At 37.7% G+C, this 27029-nt stretch overlaps 1 protein-coding gene across 3 annotated transcripts in view; it reads right to left on the bottom strand.

Moving 5' to 3' along the window:
- LOC102405271 (A disintegrin and metallopeptidase domain 3) overlaps nucleotides 1–27029 on the bottom strand; it is a 113766-nt gene that overhangs the window by 52088 nt on the left and 34649 nt on the right. For all 3 annotated transcript variants that reach the window (XM_006078640.4, XM_025278201.3, XM_044929779.2), the window contains 4 exons: nucleotides 19846–19908; nucleotides 9263–9334; nucleotides 8646–8812; nucleotides 7278–7359 (listed from right to left, as the gene is read on the bottom strand). In XM_006078640.4, the coding sequence (XP_006078702.3) occupies nucleotides 7278–7359; nucleotides 8646–8812; nucleotides 9263–9334; nucleotides 19846–19908 (384 nt within the window). The remainder of the gene's footprint in view (nucleotides 1–7277; nucleotides 7360–8645; nucleotides 8813–9262; nucleotides 9335–19845; nucleotides 19909–27029) is intronic.

Genomic DNA, 27029 nt, shown 5'->3' with positions numbered 1-27029 from the left:
AAGAGACAAAGAAGGACCCTACACAATAATCAAGGGTTCAATTCCAGAAAAATATATAACAATTATAAATGTATACAGAACCAACTTAGGAGCACCTGAATATGTAAGGCAAATACAAACAACCATAAAGGAAGAAATTGACAGTAACACAATAATAGTGGGGGCTTTAACACCCCTTTTTCCTCAATGGACAGATAATGCCTATAGAAAACTAATAAGGAAACAAAGGCTTTCAATTCCAATACACTTTAGATCAGTAGGACTTAACTGATATTTCTAGAACATTCCATCCAAAAGAGACAGACTACACATTCCTCTCAAGTGCACAGGGAACATTCTCCAGGAACGACCACATGCTGGGCCACCAGGTGAGCCTTGGTAAATATAAAAAAAACTGAAATCACATCGAGAATCTTTTCTGATCACAATGCTATGAGATTAGAAATAAGCTACAATAAAAATCTATTAAAAAAAACAGAAACATGTGACAGCTAAACTATATGCTACTAAACAACCAATGGATCACTAAAAAAATCAAAGACAAAATAAAAAATTACCTAGAGACAAATGAAAATGGTCCAAATCCTATGGGATGCAGTTAAAAGCAGTTCTGAGAGGGAAGTTTATAGAAATTCTACCTCAAAAAATAAGAAAAATCTCAAATAAACAATGTAAGCTTACACCTAAAACAAATAGAAAAAGAAGAAATGAAACCTAAATTTAGTAGAAGGAAGAGAATCATGAAGATAACAGCAGAAATAAATGAGATATAGACAAAGAACACAACTGTGAATATCAATGAAACTAAAAGCTGCTGATTGGAAAAGATAAAACTAAATTGAGAAATCTTAAACCAGACATATCAGGAAAAAAAAGTGAGAGGACTCAAAACAATAAAGTTAGAAATGAAAAAAGGGAAGATACAACTGACTCCACAGGAATACAAAGGATCATAAATGGAAAACCTGGGTGAAATGACAAATTCTTAGATACAGTTTCCCAAGACTGAACCAGGAAGAAACAGAAAATATGAACAGATGAATCACAAGCACTGAAATTGAAACTATGATTAAAAACTTCCAACAGGTGGGAGGGGGGTTTAGGATGGGGAACACGTGTACACCCGTGGCGGATGCATGTTGATGTATGGCAAAATGAATACAATATTGTAAATTAATAAAATAAAATAAAATAAAAAGAAATTTCCCAGTTAAAAAAAAAAAAAAAAAACTTCCAACAAACAAAAGTCCATGACCCAATGGCTTCACAGGTAAATTCTATCAAACATTTAGAGAAGTTAACACTTATCCTCTGAAACAGTTCCAAAAATTGTAGAGAATGGAAAACTTCCAAACTCATTCTATGAGGCCACTATCACCCTGATACCAGACAAAGATATCACAAAAAACAAAATTACAGGCCAATATCACTGATGAATACAGATGCAAAAATCCTCAACAAAATACTATCAATTCAAATCCAACAATACATTAGAAAGATCATTCACCATGATCAAGTGGGATTCTTTCAAGGGATGGAAGGATTTTTCAGTATATGCAAATTAATCAATGTGATACATCACATCAACAAATTGAAGAATAAAGACCAGATGATAATCTCAATAAATGCAGAAAATCTTTTGACAAAATTTAGCAATATTTATGATAACAGCTCTCCAGAACCTGGGCAGAGTGGAAACATACCTCAACATAATAATGACCATATATGGCAAACCTACAGCTAACATCATACTTAATTGTGAAAAGCTGAAAGCATTTCCTCTATGATCAGGAAAAAGACAAGGATGTCCACTCTCACCACATATATTCAACATAGCTTTGGGAGTCCTCAGTTCAGTTCAGTTCAGTCGCTCAGTCGTGTCTGACTCTTTGCGACCCCATGAATTGCAGCACTCCAGGCCTCCCTGTCCATCACCAACTCCCGGAGTTCACTCAAACTCAAGTCCATCGAGTCAGTGATGCCATCCAGCCATCTCATCCTCTGTCGTTCCCTTCTCCTCCTGCCCCCAGTCCCTCCCAGCATCAGAGTCTTTTCCAATGAGTCAACTCTTCGCATGAGGTGGCCAAACTACTGGAGTTTCAGCTTTAGCATCAGTCCTTCCAAAGAACACCCAGGGCTGATCTCCTTTTGGATGGACTGGTTGGATCTCCTTGCAGTCCAAGGGACTCTCAAGAGTCTTCTCCAACACCACAGTTCAAAAGCATCAATTCTTCGGCGCTCAGCTTTCTTCACAGTCCAACTCTCGCATACATACATGACCACTGGAAAACCATAACCTTGACTAGATGGACCTTTGTTGGCAAAGTAATGTCTCTGCTTTTCAATATGCTATCTAGGTTGGTCATAACTTTCCTTCCAAAGAGTACCGTCTTTTAATTTTATGGCTGCAGTCACCATCTGCAGTGATTTTGGAGCCCCCCAAAATAAAGTCTGACACTATTTCCACCATTTCCCCATCTATTTCCCATGAAGTGATGGGACCAGATGCCATGATAGTTCTAGCTACAGCTATAAGAAAAGAAAATAAGGTAAAGGCAATCCAAACTGGAAAAGAAGAAATTAAACTGTCACTGCTTGCAGATGACATGATATTTATTGTACATGTAGGATCCTAAGGATGGTTTCAGAAAACTACTAGAATTCATCAATGAAATTGGTAAAGTTGCAGGCTACAAAATCAATATGGACAAATTTGTTGCATTTCTACACACTAGCAATGAAAATGAGAAAGAGAAATTTAAGAAACAATTTCATGGATTATCACATCAACAAGAATGAAATACATAGGAATAAGACCACCAAGGGCTTCACTGGTAGCTCAGATGGTAAAGAATCTGCCTGCAGTGGAGAAGACCTGGGATTGATCCCTGATGAGGACGATCCCCTGGAGAAGGGAATGGCTACCCACTGCAGTATTCTTGCTGTGGAATTCATTCCACGGCAGGGCAAGAAGCAAGGGTCAGAATTGAACATGAAACAACAGACTGATTCAAAATGAATATGTCAAGGCTGTATATAGTCACCCTGTTTCTTTAATTTCTGTGGAGAATTCATCATGCAAAATGTCAGGCTGAATGAATCACAAGCTGGAATCAAGATTGTCAGGAGAAAATTCAACAACTTCAGATATGCAGATGATACCACTCTAATGGCAGAAAATGAAGAGGAACTAAAGAACTTCTTGATGAAGATGAAAGAGGAGAGTGAAAAAAACTGTCTTAAAACTCAACATTCAAAAAACTAACATCTTGGCATCTTGTCCCATCACTTCATGGCAAATAGATGGGGAAAAAGTATAAACAGTGACAGATTTTATTTTTTGGGGGATCCAAAATCACTCCGGATGGTGATTGCAGTCACAAAATTATAAGATGCTTGCTCCTTGGAAGAAAAGCTATGACAAACCCAGAAAGCATGTTAAAAATCAGAGACATCACTTTGCCTACAAAGGTCTGTATAGTCAAAGCTATGGTTTTTCCAGTAGTCATGTATGGATGTAAGAGTTGGACTATAAAGAAGGCTGAATGCTGAACTGATGCCTTCAAATTTGTTTCTGGAGAAGACTCTTGAGAGTCCCTTGGCTAAGAATAATATGTCAAATGGGCTTCTCATGTAAAGAAAATATCTGCTGATGCAGGGAACACAAGTGATGTAGGTTCGACCCCTCAGTTGGAAAGATCCCCTGGAGAAGGAAATGGCAACCCACTCCAGTATTCTTGCCTGGCAAATTCCATAGACAGAGGAGCCTGGCAGGCTACTGTCCATAGGGTTGCAAAGAGCTGGACACAATTCAGCACACACAATATGTCAGACAGAGAAACATAAATACCATATAATTTTTCTTATATGTGGAATCTAAAAGCAAATGAAAAAGCATAAAACAGAAACAGAGTTATAAATATAGAGAAGAAACAAGTGGCTTCCAGAATGGAGGCATCTGGGGAAGGAAAGAAATAGGTGAAAAAGATTAAAAGATACAACTTCCAATTGCAAAATAAATGAGTCATGGGTATGAAATGCAAGGTGTGGGGAATCTAATTAATACCTATGTAGTATATTTGCAATCAAGAAAATTAGAGATATCAAGGGAACATTTCATGCAAAGATGGGCACAATGAAGGACAGAAATGGTATGGACCGAACAGAAGCAGAAAATATTAAGAAGAGGCGGCAAGAATACATGAAGAACTATACAAAAAAGATCATCATGACCCAGATAACCACGATGGTATGATCACTCACCTAGAGCCAGACATCCCGGAATGTGAAGTCAAGGGGGCCTTAGGAAGCATCACTATGAACAACCCTAGTGGAGGTGATGGATTCCAGTTGAGTTATTTCAAATCCTAAAAGATGATGCTGTGAAAGTGCCGCACTCAATATGCCAGCAAATTTGGAAAGCTCAGCAGTGGCCACAGAACTGGAAAAGGTCAGTTTTCATTCCAATACCAAAGAAGGGCAACGCCAAAGAATGTTCAAACTACCACACAATTGAACTCATCTCACACCTTAGCAAAGTAATGCTCAAAATTCTCCAAGTCAGGCTTCAACAGTACATGAACTGTGAACTTCCAAAAGTTCAACCTTGATTTAAAAGGCAGATGAACCAGAGATCAAATTACAAACATCAATTAGATCATAGAAAAAGCAATATTCCAGAAAAACCTCTACTTATGCTTCATTGTCTACACTAAAAGCTTTGACTGAGTGGATCACAACAAACTGTGGAAAATTCTTCAATAGATGTGAACACCAGTCCACCTTACCTACCTCCAGTTAGGACTGAATACAGAACAACAGACTGGTTCACAACTGGGACAGGAATATGTCAAGGCTGCATATTGTCACTCTGCTTATTAACTTACATGCAGTGTACATCATATGAAATGCCGGGCTGGATGAAGCCCACACTGAAATCAAGATTGCCAGGAGAAAAAACAGTAACCTCAGAGATGCAGATGACATCACACTTATGGCGGAAATCGAAGAGGAACTAAAGAACCTTTTGATAAAAGTCAAAGAGGAGAGTAGAAAAAAACCTGGCTTAAAACTGAACATTCAAAAAACTAAGATCATGGCATCCAGTTCCATCACTTCATGGCAAATAGATGGTGAAACAATGGAAACAGTGAGAAACTTTATTTTCTTGGGCTCTAAAATCACTGTAGATGGTGACTGCAGCCATGAAATTAAAAGATGCTTGCTCCTTGGAAGAAAAGCTATGACAAACCAAGACAGCATATTAAAAAGGAGAGACATTAATTTGCTGACAAAGGTCTGTATAGTCAAAACTGTGGTTTTTCCAGTAGTCATGTATAGATGTGAGAGTTGGACCATAAAGGAGCCTGAATGCCAAAGAATTGATGCTTTAGCTGTGGTGTTGGAGAAGACGGTTGAAAGTCCCTTGGACAGCAAGGAGGTCAAACCAGTTAATCCTAAAGGAAATCAATTCTGAATGGTCATTGGAAGGTCTGATGGTGAAGTTGAAGCTCCGATACTTTGGCCACCTGATGCGAAGAGCCGACTCATTAGAAAAGACTCTGATGCTGGGAAAGATAGAAGGCAGGAGGAGAAGGGGACAAGAGAAGATGAGATGGTTGGATGGCATCACTGATTCCATGGAAATGAGTTTGAGCAAAATCTGGGAGATGGTGAAGGACAGGGAAGCCTGGCATGCTGCAGTTCCATGGGCTCGCAAAGAGTCAGATACAACTGAGTGACTGAACAATAATCTTTGTATAATGATGTATCATTTCTAGACTTATTGTGATAAGCATTTTGAATAGTATAGAAATATTGAATTAATATTTTGTATAACAGAAACTAACATAGGGGTGAAGTGAAAGTTAGTCACTTAGTCATGTCTGACTCTTTGTGAACCCGTGAACTGTAGCTCACCAGGATCCTCTGTCTGTGGAATTCTCCAGGCAAGAATACTGGAGTGGGTTGCCATTTCCTTCTCCAGGGGATCTTCCCAACCCAGGTCTCCCACATTGCAGGCAGACTGTTTACCAACTGGGCCACCAGGGAAGTCAATATAGGGATATAGGTCAATTATAATTCAAAACAAACAAGCAAACTAAAAAAAGGGACTAGATTTATGGATACAGGGGATAGAGCTTGAGAGGAGGGGAACTGGATGAAGGATATCCAAAGGTGTTGATACTAAAAAGAACTGCTTTAACTAAACAAGAAAATCATGTAATGCAGGTAAAAAATGGGCTAAGGTCTTGAATAAACATTTATTTCTCCAGAGATGATGTACAAAACACCAAAAAGGATATGAAAAGGTGGCTCAATATCACTAGTGATTATAAAGCTACAGTCAAAAACAAAATGTGATATCACCACATACCCCTTGGAATAATTAACATCAACAAAGAATAACAACTGTTAATGAGGGTGGGATGAATGAAATATGAAATGTGAAATGCTGGTGGGATTATAAAATGGTGCAACCACTCTGGACCTCAGCATTATGAGTCTTCATAATATTAAACATAGAAATACCATATGATCCAGCAAACCCACTTCTAGGTATATCTCCAAAATAACTGAAGCTACTATCTCAACGAGATTTCTGCATTCCCATCTCTCATGTTAATTGTAGCATTATTCACAACTACCAAGATACGGAACCAAACTAAGTGGTCACTAATATATGAATGTGTAAAGAAAATGTCTATATATACAAATGGATAATATGATATGATTTATATATGTATATGACTAACATGAAATATTATTCAGCCATAAAAAGAATGAAATCCTGCCCTTTTCAAAAACATGGATGAAGCTGGATGTATTATTCAAAGAGAAATAAGCCAGACACAGAAAGACAAATATTGTATGCTCTACCTTATATGTGGGATCTAAAATATATCATACTCAGAGAAGCAGAGAGGAGAATCGTGGTTGCCAGGGGACTATGGAAAATGAGGCTGTCTGGCCAACGTGTACAAGGTTTCATTAAAGCAAGATAAAGATTCTACACATCTACTTCACAACAATGCAGACAGACTTAACACTACTGCACAGTGAACATATAATACTTAAGATGGTCAGTTTTACATGATGTGTATTTTACCAAAATAAAAAAATTAAAAAAATGACAATGTGAGGTTTAAAGTAAAAAATACAGCACTGTATTAAAATATTAATTTAATAAGATGTTAGATATACTCTACACACTTTTGTTCTTAAAGAAGTTACTAACTTTCAAAACATGATATAATTACTGAAGAGAAGGGACATACCAGAGCAAGTCCTGCAGCAAACTTTGGATCACATGCCATTCCATGATATGTTGCTCCTACATAATTAGGATGATCCCTGTAACTAAATAATAACATTTTCCTTGTGGATAAATGCACTTTAAATTATCAATAACTTAATGATCTTTAAGAATTAGATTCCTCAATAAAGCTGCTTTCTTTAAAACATGAATATTGTGTATCATGTCTAATGCTCTCAATCATTTTGTAGCTGGGTAGTCTCCCCTGGTGCCTCCAAATTAAGTTCAAAAGTCAACTTTAACATTGTATGATGCACGGCTTAAAATCCAGCAGGGCCTCATCCTTCCAGAAATTAATCTCCACTGCTGTCAACACTGGATGGACAAAGTCCTAAGACATAAAAGTCGGGATAGATTACTGCCATGAATTTGCATGTAGTAAAACCTCAGATGGCATAAACAGTGTTGGATTGGAGGACGGAAGAGAAGTGAGCAGCACAGTCATCAGGGAAAACAGAGATGGGACGCATTACGTGTCCACACACATGCTAATCCTTAGTTAAAGCTGCTCCTGAACCTCCACACCTGACCTTAAATTCCACAGAGACACCAGAGATTTATAGATGTATCCATATTACTTAAGGCCTTTTGGAATAATGTTTTTGTTTTTTTCCATCCAAAATAATCAAATCAGCATATAGAAAGACTCTTGAAAGTTACAGTGCAAGCAGCTAAATAGCTACACCTTAGGTCACGATAGAAATTCCATAAAGTCACCACATTACCATACTTACGTTTTCTAATGTAGGCAGATTTATATGGATTTATTGCATTCTGTTTGGAGAAGGAAATGGCAACCCACTCCAGTGTTCTTGCCTGGAGAATCCCATGGATGGAGAAGCCTGGTAGGCTGCAGTCCATGGGGTCGCACAGAGTCGGACACGACTGAAGCGACTTTGCAGCAGCAGCGTTGCATTCTGTTAACTAATGTATGCTTTATTTAATGTTAAAATGCTGGTCTTGGTTATTTATCTCTGCAAAATTCTTTAAAACCATACAGGCCCTATATTTTCCCAAGGCTTTCCATATTTTCAGTTCTTTAAACTCGGAAGTAAGCAGACCGCTCAGGATAATGGCCTACCATGCTTTAGTGTCTTACATTGAATCATCAGATTTATAGTTTGCATTCTGCCAACACAGTCATATAGTCATTTTTTGAGCTATCTTTGTTATTCTAAATAATAAATTTTGTGTACAATTTTGATAGTTCACTTACAAATAGTTTGATAAACTTTATACCAATGTAAAGTTTAAAAAATATAATAAAATTTAAAAAAAATAAAAAATAAAAGCTTTAAAAAAAAAAAAGAAAAGAAAATAAATTACTTACATTAATAAGTATGCCAAATCATGGGAGCTTTGTGATAAAGATTTTTCTCTCCAGGACACAAATCTTTGTAGTACATCATGTGCATCTCCATCAGTTGAAATCTTATTTAGATCTGACCAGATTTCCAGAGAAGTTAATATAACAGACACTTGAAGCTGAGAATACATCTAAAAATAGGAGATTCATGATATATGGCTATAAGTAATCATAAATATAATACTATACATTTATATGCAATGCCAATATATCTGATTAACTATAATTTTTTCAGATGAAATTCACTGGTGGAATAAGCTAGTTTGAAGGAGTATACATTTTATCAAATTGCACATGTCAGACTTCACTGGTGGGCTGTAGTTAAGAATGTTTTTCCCTGCAGGGTCATGGATTCCATTTCTGGTCCAGAAAGATCCCACATGCCGCAGGGGAACAAAGACCATGCATGGCAACTATTGAGCCAATGAGGCACAAGGAACAAACCCACGTGCCGCAACTGAGAACCAACGCAGCCAAATAAGTACATGAGTATTTTAAAAAGTGCACATGCTAGTTATTCAAACAATGCTACCGTATTTACATGAATGATTCTTATTTAAATATAAAACATAAATACTCACAGTGTTGATTAGACTAAAAACATAGATAATTTTCTCAGATGCAAGTGCCACTTCAGAACCCATATAATGATACTGAAAGGCAAATTTTATTTTTTAATCATCAGTGAAAATGACTAAACTACCACATTTCAATGGATATAAAAATGTTAAAATAATGCAGCATGCAAACAAAAAGACAAAATTATAATTAAGACTTAACATGTACTTAATAAGTTCTAGACTTAAACCTAGGGACATTATATAGTAACCAATAATATAAAATAGGGCTTCCCAACTGGCTCAGAACTAAAGAATCCACCTGCCAATGCAGGAGATGTGGGTTTGATCCCTGGGTCAGGAAGATCCCCTGCAGAGGGAAATGGCAACTCACTCCAGCATTCTTGCCTGGGAAATCCCATGGACAGAGGAGCCTGAAGGGGCTACAGTCCATGGGGTTGCAAAACAGTTGGATATGACTTAGTGACTGACTAAACAACAACAATATTAAAATAAGATGGTGATTATATTCCTCTTTGCCACATGTAGTTATTTAGCATCAAAAGTTAGGATTCCAAGATTGCATAATTAATAAGGGTTCCTTTTTATTCACATCCTTGGCAACAATTGTTACTTGTGGCTTATTTGATTATAGCCATTCGGATAAGAGTGAAGTGATATCTTTTAGTAGTTCTGATTTGCATTTCAGAGATGTTGAACATCTTTTTTGTGCTTATTAACCATCCGTAGGTCTTCCTTAAAAACTGTTTGGTTCTCTTGCACACTTTTATTTATTTTCTTTGTATATACTTCCTTTTATGTTTTTTTTTAAATTTATTTATTTTAATTGGAGGCTAATTACTTTACAATATTGCATACTTTTAAATCGGGTTGTTTTTTATATTGAGTTGTATGAACTGTTTATATAGTTTGGATATTAACCCTTTATCAGTCATTATTGGCAACTACTCTTTTCCCATTCTACAGGCTGTCTTTTCATTTGTTTATTGTTTCCTTTGCTGTGCAAAAGCTTTTAAGTAGTTACTATTTGCTTATTTTTCCTTTCACTTTCTTTGCCTGAGGAGACAGATAAAATAACACTATTATGATTAATGACTGAGAGTGTTCTGCCTATATTTTCTTCCAGGAGTAATATGTTTTCCTGTCTTACATTAAGTCCTTTTTTCATTTTGAATTTATTTTTGTAGATGGTGTGAGAAAATGTTCTACTTTCAGTCCTGCATACATAGGTGTCTTGTCTTCCCAGCATCACTTATTTTTAGGACTGCTTTTTTCTTCAATGTATAGTCTTACCTCCTTTGTTGTAGATTAATTGACCATAAGTGCATGCATTTATATCTGGGCTCTTTATTCAGTTCCATAGACCTATGTGTCTGTGTTTATTCTTGTATCATACTATTTTGATTACTGCAGCTTAGTGGTATAGTCTAAAGTCACAGAGTGTGATACTTTCTTCTATTATTTCTCAATATTGATTTGGCTATCTGGGATCTTTCATGTTTCCATACAAATTTTAGAATTACTTGTTCTAGTTTCATGAAAAATGCCATTGGTATTTTGACAGGGGTTACACTTAATCTTTAAATAGCCTTGGGAGTATGGGCACTTCAACAATAGTAATTCCTGAGATCTATGAAAACAGTGTGTCTTTCCATCTGTTTAGGTACAAGTCTTTTACGTCTTTGGATTTTTTTCCTAGGTATTATTCTTTTTGATGCAATAGTAAAGGAGATAGTCTTCTTAATTTCTCCTTCTGATAGTTCATTGTTAGTAGACAGAAATGCAACAAATTTCTGTATATTAATTTTGCATCCAGCATCTTTACCAATACATTAATTAGCTTTAGTAGTTTTTGGTGTTGTCTTTAGGATTTTCTGGAGAAGGAAATGGTAACCCACTCCAGTACTCTTGCCTGGAAAATCCCATGGACAGAGGAGCCTGGTAGGCTACAGTCCATAGGGGAGCAAAGAGTTGGGCATGACTGAGTGACTTCACTTCTTTTCAATTCAGGATTTTCTATGTATAGTATCATGTCATCTGAAAACATTGACTATTCTCTTTCTTCCTTCCCAAGTTGGATTCTATTTCCTTTTCTTTATTGATTACTAAGGCAAGGACTTCCAGCACTATGTTGCATAAAATTTGCAAGCAAAGACATGCTTGTATTGTTCCTTATCTTCAAGGAAGTGCTTTCAGTTTTTCACCATTAAGTATGATATTAGGTGTGGGTTTGTCATACATGAGCTATATTATGTTGAGGACCATTCTCTTTATGCCTCTTTTCTATAGAGTTTTTTATCATACATGGAAATTGAATTTTGTAAAAATCTTTTTCTGTATCTACTGAGATGATCATATGGTTATTATGTATCTGTTGGCCATCTGTAGGTGTACCGCACTAATTTTTTTTGTGGATACTGAAAAACCGTTGCATCTCTGGGATAAATTTCACTGTGGTAAAATGTGGTGTATGATCCTTTTAATATAGTGTTGAAGCTGGTTTGCTAACATTTTGTTGAGAATTTTTGCATCTATGTTTATCAGTGGTATTGGCTTGCTATTTCCTTTTTTAAAAAAGATTTATTTGTGGCTATGTTGGATCTTCATCGCTATGCATGGAGTTTCTCTACAGTGTGTAGGCTTCTGATTATGGTGGCTTCTCTTGTTGCAGAGCACAGGCTCTTGGCCAGCAGGCTTCAGTAGTTGCAAGATGTGGGCTCAGTAGTTGAGGCTTGCTGGCTTAATTGCTTGAAGACATGGGATGTTCCCAGAGCAGGGACTGAACACATGTTCCCTGCATTGGCAGGTGAATTCTTATCCACTGAAGTACAAGTAACCATTTGATATCACAGTAATCCAAGTCTATGCCCCAACCAATAATGCTGAAGAAGCTGAAGTTGAAGACCTACAAGACCTTCTACAACTAACACCCCAAAACGATATCCTTTTCATTATAGGAGATTGGAATGCAAAAGTAGGAAGTCAAGAGATACCTGGAGTAACAGGCAAATTTGGCCTTGGAGTACAAAACAAAGTAGGGCAAAGGCTAACAGAGTTTTGCCAAAGAACGCACAGGTCATAGCAAACACCCTCTTCCAACATAAAAGAAGACTCAACACATGGACATGACCAGATGGTCAATACCAAAATCAGATTGATTATATTCTTTGCAGCCAAACATGGAGAAGCTCTATACAGTCAGAAAAAAAACAAGACTGGGAGCTGACTGTAGCTCAGATCATGAACTCCTTGTTGCCAAATTCAGACTTAAATTTTAGAAAGTAGGGAAAACCACCAGACCATTCAGGTATGACCTAAATCAAGTCCCTTATGATCATACAGTGGAAGTGACAAATATATTCAAGGGGTTAGATCTGATAGAGAGAGTGCCTGAAAAACTAGGGATGGAGGCTTGTGAAATTGTACAGAAGGCAGTGATTAAGACCATCCCAAGAAAAAGAAATGCAAAAAGGCAAAATGGTTGTCTGAGGAGGCCTTACAAATAGCTATGAAAAGAAAAGAAGCTAAAGACAAAGGAGAAAAGGAAAGATGTACCCATTTGAATGCAGAGTTCCAAAGAATAGCAAGGAGAGATAAGAAAACCTTCCTCAGTGATCAATGCAAAGAAAAAAGAGGAAAACAATAGAATGGAAAAGACTAGAGATCTCGTCTTGAAAATTAGAGATACCAAGGGAACATTTCATGCAAAGCTGGGCACAATAAAGGACAGCAATGGTATGGACCTAAGAGAAGCAGATATATTAAGAAGAGGTGGCAAGAATACACAGAAGAACTATACAAAATAGATTGTCATGACCCAGATAATCACAATGGTGTGGTCACTCACCTAGAGCCAGATATCCTGGAATACAAAGTCAAGTGGGCCTTAGGAAGCATCACTACGAACAGAGCTAGTGGAGATGATGGAATCCCAGTTGAGCTATTCCAAGTCCTAAAAGATGAGGCTGTGAAAGTGCTACACTCAATATGCCAGCAAATTTGGAAAACTCAGCAGTGGCCACAGGACTGGAAAAGGTCAGTTTTCATTCCAATCCCAAAGAAAGGCAATGCCAAAGAATGTTTAAACTACTGCACAATTGCACTTATCTCACATGCTAGTAAGATAATGCTCAAAATTCTCCAAGCCAGGCTTCAACAGTACATGAACTGTGAACTTCCAGAGGTTCAGGCTGGTTTTAGAGAAGGCAGAGGAACCAGAGATCAAACTGCCAACATCCACTGATCATCGAAAAAGCAAGAGAGTTCCAGAAAAACATCTATTTCTGCTTTATTGTCTATGCCAAAGCCTTTGACTGTGTGGATCACAATAAACTGTGGAAAATTCTGAAACGAATGGATTACCAGACCACCTGACCTGCCTCCTGAGAAATCTGTATGCAGCTCAAGGAGCAACAGTTAGAACTGGACATTGAACAATAGACTGGTTCCGAATTTGGAAAGGAGTACGTCTAGCCTGCATATTGTCACTCTGCTTATTTAACTTATATTCAGAGTACATCATGCGAAATGCCAGCCTGGATGAAGCACAAGCTGGAAACAAGATTTCCAGGAGAAATATCAATAACCTCAGATAAGCAGATGAAACTACCCTTATGGCAGAAGGTGAAGAAGAACTAAAGAGCCTCTTGATGAAAGTGAAAGAAGAGAGTAAAAAAGTTGGCTTGAAACTCAACATTCAAAAAACTAAGATCATGGCATCCGGTCCCATCACTTCATGGCAAATAGATGGGGAAACAATGAAAACAGTGAAAGACTTTACTGGTTTGGGCTCCAAAATCCCTGCAGATGGTGACTGCAGCCATGAAATTAAGATGCTTGCTCATTGGAAGGAAAGCTATGATCAACCTAGACAGCATATTAAACACCAGAGGCATTCCTAGCAAAGTCCATCTAGTCAAAGCTATGGTTTTTCCAATAGTCAACAATGAAGGTGAAAGTTGGACTATAAAGAAAGCTGAGTGCCGAAGAATTGATGCTTTTGAACTGTGGTGTTGGAGAAGACTCTTGAGAGTCCCTTGGACTGCAAAGAGATCAAACCAGCCTATCCTGAAAGAAACCAGTCCTGAATATTCATTGGAAGGACTGATGTTGAAGCCGAAATTCCAATACTTTGGTCATCTGATGTGAAGAATTGACTCACTAGGAAAGACCCTGATGCTGGGAAAGATTGAAGACGGAAGGAGAAGGGCATGACAGGTGATGAGATGGTTGGATGGCATCACTGACTAGATGGACATGAGTTTGAGTAAGCTTCGGTCATTGGTGATGGACAGGGAAGCCTGGTGTTCTGTAGTCCACGGTGTCACAGAGTTGGACATGACTGAGTGACTGAACTGAGCTGAATTCCCAGGGAATTCCTGCAATTTTCCTTTCTTTTTTTTATGATATCTTTTTCTGACTTTCCTGTCAGGTTGATGCTGTCCCCATGGAATAAGTTCAGAATGGTTCCATCCTCTGCAATTTTTTGGAATAGTTTGAGTAGGATAGATGCTAACTCTTCTCTTAAGTTTTTGGGGAAATTCACCTGTGAAGCCATAAACGTTTGTTTTTTGGGAGTTTTGTTACTGCAGATTCAATTTCATTACTTGTAATTATTCTGTTCACATTTTGTATTTCTTCCTGATTCAGTCTTGGGAGATTGTACATTTTTAAGAATTTTCCCACGTCTTCCAAGTTGTGCATTTTATTGGTGTATAGTTGTTCAGAGTAGTCTCTTATGATCTTTTATATTTCTTGGTGTTTGTTGTAACTTCTGCTCTTTCATTTCTTATTGTATTGACTTGGGACCTCTCTTCTTTTTCCTTGATTCAGTTCAGTTCAGTTCAGTTGCTCAGTCGTGTCCGACTCTTCGCGACCCCATGAATCGCAGCACGCCAGGCCTCCCTGTCCATCACCAACTCCTGGAGTTCACTCAGACTCACGTCCATTGAGTCAGTGATGCCATCCATCCATCTCATCCTCTGCCGTCCCCTTCTCCTCCTGCCCCCAATCCCTCCCAGCATCAGAGTCTTTTCCAATGAGACAACTCTTCGCATGAGGTGGCCAAAGTACTGGAGTGTCAGCTTTAGCATCATTCCTTCCAAAGAAATCCCAGGGCTGGTCTCCTTCAGAATGGACTGGTTGGATCTCCTTGCAGTCCAAGGGACTCTCAAGAGTCTTCTCCAACACCACAATTCAAAAGCATCAATTCTTCGGCGCTCAGCCTTCTTCACAGTTCAACTTTCACATCCATACATGACCACAGGACAAACCATAGCCTTGACTAGATGGACCTTTGTTGGCAAAGTAATGTCTCTGCTTTTCAATATGCTATCTAGGTTGGTCATAACTTTCCTTCCAAGGAGTAAGTGTCTTTTAATTTCATGGCTGCAGTCACCATCTGCAGTGATTTTGGAGCCCCCAAAAATAAAGTCTGACACTGTTTCTCCATCTATTTGCCATGAAGTGATGGGACCAGATGCCATGATCTTCGTTTTCTGAATATTGAGCTTTAAGCCAACTTTTTCACTCTCCACTTTCACTTTCATCAAGAGGCTTTTTAGTTCCTCTTCACTTTCTGCCATAAGGGTGGTGTCATCTGCATATCTGAGGCTATTGATATTTCTCCCAGCAATCTTGATTCCAGCTTGTGTTTCTTCTAGCCCAGCGTTTCTCATGATGTACTTTGCATATAAGTTAAATAAGCAGGGTGACAATATACAGCCTTGACGTACTCCTTTTTCTATTTGGAACCAGTCTGTTGTTCCATGTCCAGTTCTAACTGTTGCTTCCTGACCTGCATATAGATTTCTCAAGAGGCAGGTCAGGTGGTCTTCTGGTATTCCCATCTCTTTCAGAATTTTCCACTGTTTATTGTGATCCACACAGTCAAAGGCTTTGGCATAGTCAATAAAGCAGAAATAGATGTTTTCCTTGATTAGTCTGCCTCTCTTCTATTCTTCTTTTAGTACCTATTTCATTAGTTTCAGTTCTGTTATTTATGATTTCTATCCTTCTACTAATTTTGAGTTTTATTTGTTCTTTTACTAATTCCCTTAGGTGTAAGTTTAGGTTGTTTATCTGAGATTTTTCTTGTTTCCTGAGATAAGCCTGTATCAAAACCTGCGTCAAAAACTTCTCTCTTAGAAATGCTTTTGTTGTATCTAAGATTTATGGACGGTTGTGTTTTCATTTGTCTCCAGGCAGAGATTTGATTTTGTGGTGACCCATTGACTATTAAGCAGTACATTGCTTAGCCTCTATGTGTTTAGTTTTTTTTTTTTTGGAGTATTTTTCTTGTAGCTCATGTCTAGTCTCATAGCACGTGGTCAGAAATGATGCTTGGCATGATTTCTGAAATTTACCAAGGCTGCTTTTATAGGCTAGCATGTGATCTATTCTGTAGAATGTGCCATGTGCAGTTGGAAAAATTTGCAATCTGCATCTTTTGGATGGAATGTTCCATATATATAGAATGTGTCATTTAAGGCTTTTGATTTCTTATTGATTTTCTGTCTGGATGATCTGTCCATTGATGTAAGTGAGGTGCTAAATTGCCTACTGTTATTGAGTTACTGTTAATTTCCCCTTTTATGTCCATTAATATTTACTTTAGGGTTTTGGATGCTTCTATGCTGGGTGCACAGATATTTACATTTGTTATACCTTCTTGGATTGATCCCTGTCATTATGTAGTGTCTTTGTCTCTTGTAACAACCTCTTTTTCAAATCTATTTTGCTAGATATAAGTATTGGTACCCTGACTTTTTTTTTTATTTCCTTTTGCATGGAATACCTTTTTCCATTCCCTCACTTTCTGTCTGTGAGTCTTTAGATCTGAAGTGAGTTGCTTCTCGGCAGTGCATATATGAGTCTTGTCATGTATCCATTTAACTATTCTATTTTTTTTTTTTCTTGGAGCATTTAGTTCATTTCCATTTAAAGTAATTATTGACATGTGTGTTCACATTTCCATTTTGCTCATTGCTTTGGATTTCTTTCTGTAGGTCTTTTTTGTTCCTTTCTTCTTCTTTTGTTCCCTTCTCATATGATTTGATGACTACCTTAATATTATATTTGGGAATCTTTTACTTTTCTTGTGTGTATATAGCATACATTTTTCTTTTACAGTTACCATGATGTTTTTATGTATCAATCTATACATACACATATGTATTTATATATGATTAAGTTGTTGATCTCTTAAATACATTTCAAATACATTTTTAACAATAAATACATTTCAAATACATTTTTAACAACCATGTATGTATATTCTCCTCCCCTCACAATTACTACTTTTAATATCTTATTTAACATCTAATTTAAGTATCTCCTGACTCCTTATTGTAGATATAGATGCTTTTGTTAAAAGACAAAATTCTTCCTACCTTCCTTCTAGCTTTGCATGTGAGATGATTTCCTACATTTACTGTATGTTTGCTCCTACTAGTGAGCTTTTCCTTTCATAATTTTTGTATTTCCAGTTTTGGACTTTTCGTTCATCTTAGTAAAACTGCTCTAACATTTCTTGTAATGCTAGTTCCTGACTCTTTTAAGTTTTACTTGTCTATAAAGATTTTGATCTCTAAATCAAATTTGAAGAGCCTTGCTGGATAGAGTATTCTTGGTTGTAGATTTTTCACTTTCAACATGTTAAATACTTTGTGCCACTCCCTTCTGGACTGCAGAGTTTCTACTGAAAAGTCAGCTGATAGCTCTATGGATATTCTTTTTGTTGTTTTTCTTTTCCTGCTTTCAGTGTCCTTTTTTCATCTTTAACTTTTGTCATTTTAATTACTATCTCTCTCTTCTCCTTCTGGGGGGCCTATAATGTACATATTAATGTGCTTAATGTTGTCCCAGAATTCTCTTTCAAGGTTCTCATTTCTTGTCATTCTTTCTTTTTTCTGTTCAACATCAGTAATTTCCATTATGCTGTCTTCCAGCTCACTGATCCATTCTTCTGTATCATTTAGTCTACTATTGGTACCTTCAAGTGTATTTTTCATTTCAGTGTTGTATTCTTCATCTATGTTTGGTTGTTCTTCATGTTAATATTTTCTTGCTCTGTGTATGCATTCTTCTTCTGAGTTTTTTGATCAGCTTTACAAGCACTACCCTAACCTCTTTCTCGAGTAGGTTGCCTATCTCCATTTCACTTAAACATTCTTTTGGGCTTTTTTCTTGTTGCTTCATCTGGAACATGTCTGTCTAAGTGTTTGCATTTGTATGTACCTGATAGATTGATTGTGCTTCTTAATGCTGGGGAAGTGGCCTTTTGCAGGCACTATGTGTTTCAGCACCCGACTCAACTTTCATCACCTTTGGTGTATACTCTAGTGGCGTCCCCTGTGTGGCTGTGTGGGTCTTTCTGTTGCTGAAGGCTGACTAGGTGAGAGGTCTGTTAGTCTTGTTTGGCCCCTGGTCCAGTTGGTTGGCAGTTCTGCCTCATGCACTGGCTGCCAGGTGCTGGTTGGCAGGACCAGGTCATAAGGCAGCTGACCGTGAAACTCCAGGGAGCTCTGGGATAGTGCCGGCTCAGTGCTGTATGGAGTCAAGGTGCGGAACATTCCAAGGCCATGGCACTTCCACTGCTGGGTGAAGCCTGGTCCTGGGGCTAGTGCCTAGCTGCTGATAGGCAGAGCTGGGGCCTGGAGCCTGTTGGAGGGCCCAGGGATCCCAGAGCTGATGTCATCATTTTCTATTATGGCTTTTATAAAAGTTATTTAAAGATTTGAAAATTTCATTTTATGCAAAAATTCTAGAACTTCATGACACTTACTGACTTATACAAAATTACTGGTAATAATGGACAAAACAGGTTTTTTTTTTTTTTTAACTTATGGCCTGTAAGTGTTTGCTAAAACTAATTGTATAAATGAAAAGTTCCAAAATCAAATGTGTTCCTATGTATTATTCTTCTCCCTTTACAATTTACTAGATATTTACCCAGTGTGTTCTACAGAATGTTTACCATCAAATCATAGCCTCCCTCTCACCAACATTATGTTTTTCATAGTTAATTAGCAGTTAACTTTTTAGCATTAAATAATATCACACTGTCTGAATGTACCACAACTTATCCACTCACTTACTAAAGAAAATCTATGTTCTTTCCAAGTTTTATAAATATGAATAAAACTACTATAGCCATCTAAAAAATGATTATTTCCACCAGAATACCCAAGCAATTACACAGCACAAAATATTCTTATAAAAGATTATGTTTAATAAAAGGATCTTCTTCAATTTAGTAATAAATAAAACACTTTAAAATGAAAATTGACTTAAGGAAGTGTTTTGCCACAATTTGGGGGTGAACCCAGAAATATATGCAACTAGTTATAATCCAACAGATTGCTAGATCTCTCCTTACATACAAAATTTTACATTAGTTCTAATAAATATTGTTATTGCTCCCCTTATGTCGTTGGAAAGCCAACTGATAACATGTCTTTATGTCCTGTCACACTGATACATATATTTTGAACAGAGTAATGTATTTCTGCATTGCAAAGATTATCTTTATATTCCTTTACAATTTAAACAAAAAGGTATAAGGAAAATGTATCAATAATGCTTACCAAAGCTTTATCAATAATGACATGTATTTTCAGAACTCTTTTCAACAGCACAACTGAATCTTTCTGCAAAACAGAGGACATGAATTGATAAGATTTTAAAAATCTTATCTTGTTTGTAATTATCATGTACATTATACAATTATATATATGTATATATATCTGTATTTATATATACACACACAGGTATAGATAGATAGATAGGTAGATTATAGCTACAGATGCAAACATGTAAAGATATAATTACAAGAAATATAAGGATCAATGCCCACTGAGTAAATAATCTGGGAGAATTTGCATAAACATTTTGAGAACAAATCAGAAGCTTTTGCCTTATATTCTTGATAATTAGAATCCTCAAAAAAAGTTACTAAAATGAGGGAGGATTTTTGTTTCTTTCCCCTCAAAAACTTCTTCTAGGTCCCTGATTTAACCTTCAAGCTAAACAAATTTCCATCAACTTTCCCCCAAATGTTCGTCTATTTTATCATCATTTTTTTACTTACAATTATTTACCATGGTCTACTCTCAATAAAATGCATGTATTTTAAGGCCACAGTTACATGAACTGGTAGCAATGTATACAAACATGCATCCATTACTACCAGTAAAATAAAGAATGTTCCATTACCCTATAAAGTTAATAGCTTATAAGGCTCAAGGCAACCAGTGACCTGCTTTCTCTCACCATAGGTTACAATAATTTATCCTAGAATTTTATATAGGTGAAATCATATTATATGACTTCTTCTATATCTGGTTTCTTTAACTCAGCACTTGTCCGTGTTGCTGTGATTATTGGTAATTTATTTGTTTTTATTGTTACCAAGGGTGAGATTTTAGAAACATAAAACAATTTGTTAATATATTTAGCTGTTGATGACCATTTGGATTATTTAAACATCTTAGCTATTGTAAATAATGCAGATGTGAATATCCATGTACAGGTCTTTGGATAGTTATTGTTTTTCATTTTTCTCGGTTCAATGTTTAGAACTGGAAAATCTGATTCACATGATACCTGTATATGTATATAGAAATATAAAAATTTGATTGTTTTCTAAAGTTATTAGGTTGGCTAAAATGTTTGTTCAGGTCTTTTCATTACATCAAATAGAAAAATCTGAACAGATCTTTTGGCCAACTCAATAATTTGATCATTCTGCATTTTTTTTGCCAAGAACTAATGTCAACTGCTCCACACTCTTGCCTTCATTTGGTATTGTCATTCTTTTGCATTGCATCCTTTCCTGTAAGTATGTGCTGGGAACTCATTGAGATTTTAATTTGCAGTTCCTGTGTAATTAATGATGTTGACCATCTTTTCACAGTCTTTTGGCTCATTAATTTGGTTTTACCTAAGTCCCCTACTAGAAATTTTGTTTGGTTTGACACTTAAGTTTAGCCTCTAATTCAATTTTTTAGAATAAGGATTTCCATGTGGAAATCCAATCTTTGTGCATAATTTGATGAAGACATCATTTTTTACTTTCCAAAGACCTTAGCACCTTTGCATATAATCATTTGGGCAAGAGCACATGGCTATACCTCTCCTCTATGGTATTCCACTGTTCCACACATAAACCAATACCACAGTATGTATCTCCAGAGCAGAAGTCAGAAAACTATAGCCTATGGTATACCCTCCTCAGTTCAGTTCAGTCTCTCAGTCATGTCCAACTCTTTGGACCCCACGAACTGCAGCATGCCAGGCCTCCCTGTCCACAACTAACTCCTGGAGTTTACCCAAACTCATGTCCATTGAGTCAGTGATGCCATCCAACCATCTCATCCTCTGTCATCCCCTTCTCCTCCTGCCCTCAATCTTTCCCAGCATCAGGGTCTTTTCAAATGAGTCAGCTCTTCGCATCAGGTTGCCAAAGTATTAGAGTTTCAGCTTCAACATCAGTCCTTCCAAGGACTGATCTCCTTTAAGATGGACTGGTTGGATCTCCTGGCAGTCCAAGGGACTCTCAAGAGTCTTCTCCAACACCACAGTTCAAAAGGATCAATTCTTAGGCACTCAGCTTTCTTTATAGTCCAACTCCCACATCCATACATGACCACTGGAAAAACCATAGCCTTGACTAGATGGACCTTTGTTGGCAAAGTAATGTCTCTGCTTTTTAATGTGCTGTCTAGGTTGGTCATAACTTTCCTTCCAAGGAGTAAGCGTCTTTTAATTTCATGGCTGCTATCACAATCTGCAGTGGTTTTGGAGTCCCCCCAGAATAAAGTTTGACACTGTTTCCACTGTTTCCCCATCTATTTGCCATAAAGTATACCCTCCTGCTTGCAAAAAATATTTTCTTGGAACACAGCCATACCTGTTTGTTTATAGTTTACCTATGCTGATTTCAAGCTACAAAGGCTGAGTGAAGTAGCTGTAAGAGATCATATGCCTCACAAGCCAAAAATATTATCTGATCCCTTAAGAAAAACAACGTAAGTCCTTCATCTAGTTCTCTTTTTCAACCAACTGTTTGACTTCATAAGGATATTTGCATCTCCATAATTAATCTGAGAATCAATTTCTACAAAAATGTTTTTCTGGAATTTTGACTGGAATCATATTGACTCTACACATCAATTTGGGGAAAATTAATATCTTGTCTTTTTTTTTTCCTGTAACTTTGCTAAAGTCTGTTAATTAGTCTTGATTGTTTTGATGGAGATTCTTTAGCTTTTATGTCCAGAGTTATCTCACTAAAGAACTAGGGTGATTGTTTTCCTTTCAAAAAATATACCCTTTATTATTAGTCTTTTTCCTATTGCAAAGCCTAAGAATCCAGTAAAATGTTGATGGAAGTATAATGAAGACAAACAACCTTGCATTATTCTGAATCTCAGGGGTCATTTTCATCAGTTTGGGCACTAAAAAAATACACCATACACTAGATGCTTAAACCACTAACAGTATTTCTGACATTCTAGAGGCTGGAAAGTTCAAGATTAAGGCACCAGCAGATGTGATGGCTGGTGAGTTCACTCTTCCTAGTTTGTAGATCTTTTATGCTCATGTGACAGGAGAGCAAAGAGAGGGATCCCATGCCTCTTCCCTTTTATACGAGAGAATTAATCCTATCATGAGGGCCCTACCCTTATACCTGCTGTTGTTCAGTCACCCAGTTAAGTGCAACTCTTTGCAACCCCATGGACTGCAGCAAACCAAGCCTCCTGGTACCTCACCATCTCCTGAAATTTGTCCAAATTCATTTCCATTGGATCAGTGATGCCATCCAGCCATCTCATCCTCTGATGACCCTTATTCCTTCTGCCCTCAAGTTTTCCCAGCATCATGGACTTTTCCAATGAGTCAGCTGTTTGTATCAGATGACCAAGATACTGAAGCTTCAGCTTCAGCATCAGTCCTTTCAATGAATATTCAAGGTTGATTTCCCTTAAGATTGACTGGTTTGATCTCCTTGCTGTCCAAGGGACTCTCAGGAGTCTTCTCCAACACCACAGTTTGAAGGCATCAATTCTTTAGCAATACTGCCTTCTTTACAGCCCAGCTCTCACAACCATAGATGACCACTGGGAAGACCACAGCCTTGACTTATACAGACCCATGTCAGCAGAGAAATGTCTTTGCTTTTCAGCACACTGTCTAGGTTTGTCATAGCCTTCCTGCCAAGAAGGAAATGTCTTCTAATTTCATGGCTGCAGTCACCATCTGCAGTAATCTTAGAGCCCAAGAAGATATCTGTCACTACTTCCACATTTTACCCCTCTATTTGCTATGAAGTCATGGGGCCAGATGCCATGATCTTAGTTTTCTTAATATTTAATTTAATTTTATTTATTTATTTTTAATTTGATTTTATTTTTAAACTTTACATAATTGTATTAGTTTTGCCAAATATCAAAATGAATCCGCCACAGGTATATATGTGTTCCCCATCCTGAACCCTCCTCCCTCCTCCCTCCCCATACCATCCCTCTGGGTCGTCCCAGTGCACTAGCCCCAAGCATCCAGTATCGTGCATCGGACCTGGACTGGCAACTCATTTCATACATGATATTTTACATGTTTCAATGCCATTTTCCCAAATCTTCCCACCCTCTCCCTCTCCCACAGAGTCCATAAGACTGTTCTATACATCAGTGTCTCTTTTGCTGTCTCGTACACAGGGTTGGCTGGCTCTTTCACTGTCCTCCTTCACCCTCATCAAGAGGCTCTTTAGTTCCTTAGTTCCTCTTCACTTTCTGCCATTAGAGTGGTATCATCCATATATCTGAGGTTGTTGATGTTTCTCGCACCTATCTTGATTCCAGCCTGTGACTCATTCAGCCTGGCATTTCTCATGATGTGCTAAGCATATGGGTTAAACAAACAGGGTGACAGCAGACAGTCTTGTCATACTCCTTTCTCCATCTTGAACCAATCAGTTGTTCCATACAGGGTTCTAACTGCTGCCTCTGGACCCGCATAAGGTTTCTCAGGAGACAGGTAAGATGGTCTACTATCCCTGTCTCTTTAGGAGTTTTCCATATTTGTCCTGATTATTCATTGGAAAGACTAATGCTGAAGCTGAAACTCCAATACTTTGGCCACCTGATGTGAAGAGCTGACTCATTGGGAAAGACCCTGATGCTGGGAAAGATTGAAGGCGGGAGGAGAAGGGGACGGCAGGGGATGAGAGGGTTGGATGGCATCACCGACTCGATGGGCATGAATTCGAGTAAGTTCCAGGAGTTGGTGATGGACAGGGAAGCCTGGTGTGTTGCAGTCCATGGGGTCGCAAAGAGTCATACACAGCTGATCAACTGAACTGACTGACAGTTTGTTATGATCTACAGTCAAAGGCTTTAGCACAGTGGATGAAACAGACGTAGATTTTTTCTGGAATTCCCTTGCATTCTCTATGATTCAGTGAATGCTGGCATTTTGATCTCTGGTTCAAATTAATCCTATGATTAGGGCCCCACCCTCATACCTAATCTAACTCTAATGTCTGAGATCCTACTACCATCCTACCAAAAGGTTTCAAAATACGAATTGTGGGGGAACACAAGCCTGCAGTATATAACAGGAGTAAAGCATTCAGTCATTTACATTCTTTATGTTAACTGTAGATGCTCTTCATTATCCAGGATGTTTTCAATTCCTATTATTTACTATGAATGTGTTGTATGAATGTTGGCAAATAATGTTTCTGAAAGTATTGCTATGATTCTGTGGTTTTCTAGCTGTATCTTTTTAATGGAGTCAATTGCTGTTTTGCTGTACTGATTTAAGTGATGTTGTCTCAAAGTCCCATAGATACTATGGTCTTTTGATGCTTTTTTTTAAAATTTTATTTTATTTTAAACTTTACATAATTGTATTAGTTTTGCCAAATATCAAAATGAATCCGCCACAGGTATACATGTGTTCCCCATCCTGAACCCTCCTCCCTCCTCCCTCCCCATACCATCCCTCTGGGTCGTCCCAGTGCACCAGCCCAAGCATCCAGTATCGTGCATCGAACCTGGACTGGCAACTCGTTTCATACATGATATTTTACATGTTTCAATGCCATTCTCCCAAATCTTCCCACCCTCTCCCTCTCCCACAGAGTCCATAAGACTTTTGAACAATCAAATGTTTTTATAGTTTAATGGCAACTTGACTGGATAACAAAAGATGGATACTGTTTACCTCCTAGAGAAGCTGTTTTCTGTCTCTGTTTTCTTGACTATCTTATAAGCAGTTCATTTTGGCAAATGCTAATGCCAGCCTGACTGACTTTTTCTACTTTTGTAAGTGACTTTCTTTGAGGCTGAGATGCCTATAGCATTATTCATCATTTATTGATAAAGTCCAAAATATATTATATCTTGGTGTCACCAACTTTCATAAAGATTTCTTGAAATCTGTAAATTTTCAAATTCAGGAATTCTTTATTCAACACAGCTTTCTTCTCTCATAAGTTGGATTACATTGAGTGTGATTTTATTCATCAATGACAATATTGGTTATCTTGAATTTCCATTAGTAATCTTTTACACACTGTTAGAGTTCCCTAGAGAAACAAAACTAATATAATGTGTCTGTATATTTGCACATTTAATATACTTATTAAAATTAGATTTATTACAAGAAATTGCCTCATATGCTTATGGAGGCTGGAAAGTCTAAAACCTCCAGTAGGCTGCAGACCTGAGGAGAGTTGATGCTACAGTGCTTGTTAGAAGACTGTGGCCCAGAGAGTCCTGTCTTATGCAGAGGAAATTCCATTCTTTTCTTAGATTCATGACATCATTATCAGATGAGGTCTATGCACCTAATGGAGGACCATCTGCTTTACACAAACTCCACTGACTTAGTTAATCTTTTTCAAACAAACCTTCAAAGAAATACCCAGAAAATCTGACTAACCATCTAAGGACTGTGGCTCAGGGAAGTTGATACATAAAATTAACCATCACACAGTTTTGCCTTTCTCTCCCATCATTTTTTTTTTCCTCTCCCATCATCTTTATGAGCTTCCCTGATAGCTCAGTTAGTAAACAATCCACCTGCAATGCAGGAGACCCCAGTTTGATTCCTGGATCTGGAAGATCCGCTGGAGAAGGGATAGACTACCCACTCAAGTATTCTTGGGTTTCCCTTGTGGTTCAGCTGATAAAGAATTTGCCTGCAATACGAGAGACCTGGGTTTGATCCCTGGATTGGAAAGATACTCTGGAGAAGGGAGAGGCTACCCACTTGAGTATTCTTGGATTTCTCTTGTGGTTCAGCTGGTAAAAAAATTGCCTGCAATACGAGAGACCTGGGTTCAATCCCTGGGCTGGAAAGATCTCTGGAGAGGGGAGAGGCTACCCATTCCAGTATCCTGGCATGGAGAATTCCATGGACTGTATAGTCCATGGGGTCCCAAAGAGTTCAACACAACTGAGCAACTTCACTTTCACTTCCCATCATTTCTAGGTCATTGCATTCTCTATTTCCTTCAGTTCAGTTCAGTCACCTAGTCATGTCTGACTCTTTGCAACCCCATGGACTGCAGCATAGCAGGCTTCCCTGTCCATCATCAATTCCAGGAGCTTGCTCGAACTCATGTCCATTGAGTCAGTGATGCCATCCAACCTCCTCCTGCCTTGAATCTTTCCAAGCATCAGGGTCAATTCCAATGAGTCAGTTCTTCACATCAGGTGGCCAAAGTAGTGGAGTTTCAACTGCAGCATCAGCCCTTCCAATG

The sequence above is a fragment of the Bubalus bubalis genome, chromosome 1 (genome assembly GCF_019923935.1).
Source record: "Bubalus bubalis isolate 160015118507 breed Murrah chromosome 1, NDDB_SH_1, whole genome shotgun sequence".
NCBI classification, from domain to species: Eukaryota; Metazoa; Chordata; class Mammalia; order Artiodactyla; family Bovidae; genus Bubalus; species Bubalus bubalis.
The sequence above is the reverse complement of the archived record's forward strand: the minus strand, read 5'-3'. Positions and strand labels throughout refer to the sequence as shown.